Source organism: Dipodomys ordii, unplaced genomic scaffold (genome assembly GCF_000151885.1).
Source record: "Dipodomys ordii isolate 6190 unplaced genomic scaffold, Dord_2.0 Scaffold41, whole genome shotgun sequence".
NCBI lineage: Eukaryota > Metazoa > Chordata > Mammalia > Rodentia > Heteromyidae > Dipodomys > Dipodomys ordii.
The window spans coordinates 1587943-1592428 of NW_012267257.1; the positions used below are offsets into that span (position 1 = coordinate 1587943).

Genomic DNA, 4486 nt, shown 5'->3' on the forward strand with positions numbered 1-4486 from the left:
GGCGGGATGCAGGCGTGCGGGGACGGCGCGGTGGGACGCCGGGCGTTCGATAGCATCTGCCCCAACAGGATGCTGGAGCTGTCGGCTCGACCCCTGGGCAAGCCCGGGAAGCCGGAGAGAAAGGTGGGGGATCGCGGGCCGGGGCCGCTCTAGGTTTGACGCGCCGTGCTCCTGACCCGCATTCACCCTTGCTTCGCCCGCGCAGTTTGCCCCTCCGCGGAAGTTCTTTCCGGGATGCAGCGGTGACAGCCCGGTGTCCGTGTACGAGGACCCTGCGGACGCGGAGCCGGCGGCGCTGCCAGGTGAGCCCCGCGAGGCACCTGTGCGACCCCGCGGATTCCCCCGTGCCGGGTGGGTGCTGCGATCGCGGCTCGGAGCTTCTCTTCCCCGGGCTCCCACGTCCTGGCGAGCCTGGCAGAAAGGCTTAGGGACCACCTCTCCCTTCCCCCCCGGCGCGTGTCTCCCGGTCTCCCCGCGCAGCCCTCACCACCATAGACCTGCAGGACCTCGCGGACTGCACCTCGCTCCTCGGGTCCGACGCGCCGCCTAGTGGTGACCCGGCTACATCGCAGGTACCTTTCCCTTTTCAAGGTAACCCCATCCCTACTGGAAAGCGAAGGGTTTATTAGTTTCTTTGGGTACCAATCCCGAGCCCCAGGCACGTTCAGCTGATGCAGGGAGGCGGAGTGCGAGGACCAGAGCCTCCCAGACCCGAATTTTCGCTCCCTCATCGAATGTGGTCCAGAGCTGTTCTGACCGCGAATCCTCTCCCATCTAGGAGATGACAGACACACTGAGGGACAGGGTGTGTAAGCTCGCGGGATGATGTCTTGTCTGTTCTCCGACCCTCACTCACTACATTCCGTGGGTACTTAAGCAGAATAGAAGAGAGAAGTAAAGACTCTAGAAGAAAATCAAAGAAAAACGTTGTCCTCTGTAGAGCAGGCACTTGTGCAGATGAGCGCTTTTTAAGTAAAGTCTTCTCCTCCGTTCCACAAGCTCTCGACACTTGCCATCCTGAGGCTGAGAGGCAGTTTTTTTTTGTTTTTGTTTTTCCTTTTTCTCCCATCCTGACTTTTCCGCACTTGATGAGGCTGGCACTTCCCGGCAAACCATGGAAGATTAACTGATAGACTTACATTTTTTCTTAAAAAAAAAAAGAATTAAAAAAACCTTCAATGTCCAAAAGGGAAGGAAATAAGATTCCTAGGCTTCCACCTTTTTACCTCGCCCCACCCCCCTCTCCAGACACTCGGAGAGGAGACCTTGTGCATCCAATAATACAGGAAAAGCCCAATTTTGGAGAGACTGAAAATGCAGGCAGCACCTGACCGAATAGAGCATTTTCCTAGTACACCTGGCTCTTTGGATCACACCCCTCCCTTCCCCTCCTTTAAGGAGAGTGATGAGCTGTGAGGGAGCTTGCAGGAAGCACCACTTTCGATTTCCTCTTTAGAGGACTCTGTGTGCCAACAGGCCTTGGGAGGAAAGACTTGGTGTTGTCTGTGCCAGGCTCTCTGTTCTTAGAGAGATAGCACCTTCACTGGTATGGAAGGGGTGTACTTTGGAAATGAGGTCCACGGGTATACACACACACACACACACACACACACACATCAGCGCTGGTGGTGAGCCAATGAGCGGCACCGACTGCTGCCCAAAGCCTGGCGCTGGGTGTAGGAGAGCCTTGCAGGCTGCAGGAAGACGGATGCGCATAGTTGCTGCAGGCGGCAGAATCCACTGGTTGCGGCCCAGTGGTCCAGCTGACACTGGTGCGCCAGGCTCAGTGCAAACCTGCTGTGTTCTGGGTTCCGAATGGGGCCTGCCTTTTCCAGATAGGCGATTCTGCTGCGAACACACTTCCACAGCGGAACCTGGGAAGATGTCTGCCCGTGTAGGAATGGTTCTGGACGGGCAGACTCGATGCGGACCGATTAACTTTCCTGGTTTGTTTTAGAACCATTCTTTGCAAACGGAAGCAGACTTCGATCTGCAGACTTTCAGGGACACGGTGGATAATCTCATTGCAGGCAAGTGTGCAGTTGAAAAACAGCGCCCCTCCCCCCCATGCCCCTTATCCCAAATTCAGACTAGTCAGGCTGCGTGCTCCTGACGGTGGCAAACCTCCCCATCTGTCAAGGACCCGCCTGCATCTTGCCTGAGGGTCAGACTTTTTCATGTTTAGGATACCTCCATTCTTCCAATGGAGACGTTGAATACCTGGATCTATAGCAAGTTTGGGGTCTGTCAGTGTGGATTTGGGGGGTAAAGATCCCTATGCTGAAAGGGTGGCAAAGTATGCAGAGGCCCAAAAGGTGACTGGTGACTTCCAGGCTCCAGCTGGTTCTCCTGATTCTGTTCAGGCGACCTCAGCGGGGGCATATTACGCAGCCCCTTGTATGTGGGCAATGGAGGTTCAGGAAGGGCCTGGCAATCGTGGGCGGCTTTGAGGAGTTTAGGGATGTTTTCCTTCATACAGGTAACAGGCAAATGCGTGACATTTTCTCCCTGGAGCTGATTGGTCGTGAGTCTGAGGGCAGCTTTCACGTTCTCCCCAGACTCGTCTTCTTTGATGTCGCCTTCCCTGGCCGCGGATGACTTTCCCTTTTCCCCTTGTGAAGTGTCGCCCTTCGGGCCCTGCCTCTCCCCGTCGTCGCTGGAGCCGTCACCTCTGCAGGCACCGCCTCCAAGTGTTCCAGACGCGCCTGCCCCTCCGCCAGAGCAGTACTGGAAGGAGGTGGCCGACCAGAACCAGAGAGCATTGGGGGACGCTCTCGTTGAGAATAACCAAGTAGGGGCACTGGGCTGGCCGCCAGGACCCCTGGGGCAGGACAGGGTCTGGAGCAGGGCGGAGGTGGGCTTGTCAAGCGCCAAGATGTGACCATCTGGATCAACATATGGTTCTCCTCCACCTTAGTTTCCAACTTCCATGATTAGTGGGATATAACCCCACCTCATCAGGCTTTATTTTTCCAGACAAGATCTCACTTTATGGCCCAACCCTCCACTTTTGCTTTAGTCTGTGGTGGTGCACACCTGTAACCCCAGCAATTTGGGAGGCAGAGGTAGGAGAATCTGTGTCAGAGGCCTACCGAGGTAAAGGCAGACCTATCTGAAGAATAAACTAAAGCCAAACGATAGGGGGAGGCCTGGGGAAGTGGTTTATGTAGTACAGCAATTTTCGTACTAGTAGGAGACACTGAGTTCCAAATCCAGCATTGAAAACAAAAGACAAAGAAAACAAAGTGGAACTGACTGTCCTCTGGAGTAGCAAGGCCTTGGAGACTCGGTTTCGCTGGTCCGGACTAGAGCCAGCCCGGTGGCCTGTCTCCATCTTTGGGTCTCCTCCTGCAGCTGCACGTGACGCTGACCCAGAAGCAGGAGGAGATCGCCTCCCTCAAGGAGAGGAACGGACAGCTGAAAGAACTGGCCAGCCGCACCAAGCACCTGGCGTCGGTGCTGGATGTAAGTGGGGGGGGGGGTAGGCAGACGTGTGGGACACACCGGGCTGTCGAAACCTCTCCAGAGTCCCTGCCACCCCGTTCCCAGTGTTGGGACCCCGCGGGGTCGGGGGCCATAGCGGGCCACCCGGCCTCAGACCTGGTTTTGCGCACGGCGCGCAGGGCGAGTCCGGCTGGCCCTAGGGCGGCGCTCTTCCCCCATCTCCCCTAGAAGCTGATGATCTCACAGTCCCGGGATGGCGGGGCAGAGGCCGAGCCCTTCCTCCTCAAGGCGTCAGCCAAAAGAAGCCTGGAGGAGCTGTTCTGCGCCGCCGGCCAGGAGGGCGCGGAAGTGGATGCCATCCTCAGGGAGATTTCCCAGCGCTGTGACGAAGCCCTGCAGCGCCGCGATCCCAAGCGGCCCCGGCTGCAGCCCGAGCCCGCGAGCGCCGACCACCGACCGGGCAACCTGCACGGAGCCTTCCGAGGGCTGCGCACCGACTGCAGCGCCTTGAACCTGCGCCGCAGCGAGCTGGAGGAGGACGGCTCCTTCAGCACCCCGATCCGCAGCCACAGCACCATCCGCACCCTCGCCTTCCCCCAGGGCAATGCCTTCACCATCCGGACAGCCAATGGGGGGTACAAATTCCGCTGGGTCCCCAGCTGATCTGGGGGTGCGGTGCCAGAAAACGCTGCCCCGTATACCCCAGCTGAGGCCGAGGGTCAGCAGCTGGCACTGTCCCAAATCTGGTTTTGCAGAACTCTGAGCAGGCGAGTGCCACTCGGTAACGTATTCTTTCAGGAACCAGAGACGGCTTGTGAGTAATGCACTGTAAAGTCCCGCTCCGAAACGTAGTGTAGTCCCTCCCCTCCGCCGTGAATCCGTGCATGTACATATACCCACGTCCAGTCACGTTTAAAACCATTTACCTCTAATTTGGAAAATGAATTAGCCATATATATAGGTTATACATTGCCCTAGCTCTGTAAGAAGCTACAAGAGGTGCTACAAAGCGAGGTCACGTTTCTCTACAGGAGGCATTGCT

General features: G+C 57.1%; 1 protein-coding gene across 1 annotated transcript; it reads left to right on the forward strand.

The window, feature by feature from the left end:
* The first annotated feature begins 6 nt into the window (after positions 1–6).
* Mcidas (multiciliate differentiation and DNA synthesis associated cell cycle protein) lies at positions 7–4107 on the forward strand. Its single transcript, XM_013018576.1, has 7 exons — positions 7–123; positions 206–302; positions 481–572; positions 1958–2030; positions 2559–2791; positions 3355–3465; positions 3673–4107. Exons 1-7 carry the CDS (start codon positions 7–9, stop codon positions 4105–4107), a joined length of 1158 nt encoding a protein of 385 aa, XP_012874030.1.
* Positions 4108–4486: the final 379 nt, after the last annotated feature.

Excerpts from the sequence above, each read along its gene's own strand:
- Mcidas (XM_013018576.1), top strand. The coding sequence starts at position 7 with ATGCAGGCGTGCGGGGACGGCGCGGTGGGACGCCGGGCGTTCGATAGC. Across the intron at positions 573-1,957 it reads GTGACCCGGCTACATCGCAG|AACCATTCTTTGCAAACGGA; the intron begins GTACCTTTCCCT and ends GGTTTGTTTTAG. Across the intron at positions 3,466-3,672 it reads ACCTGGCGTCGGTGCTGGAT|AAGCTGATGATCTCACAGTC; the intron begins GTAAGTGGGGGG and ends CATCTCCCCTAG.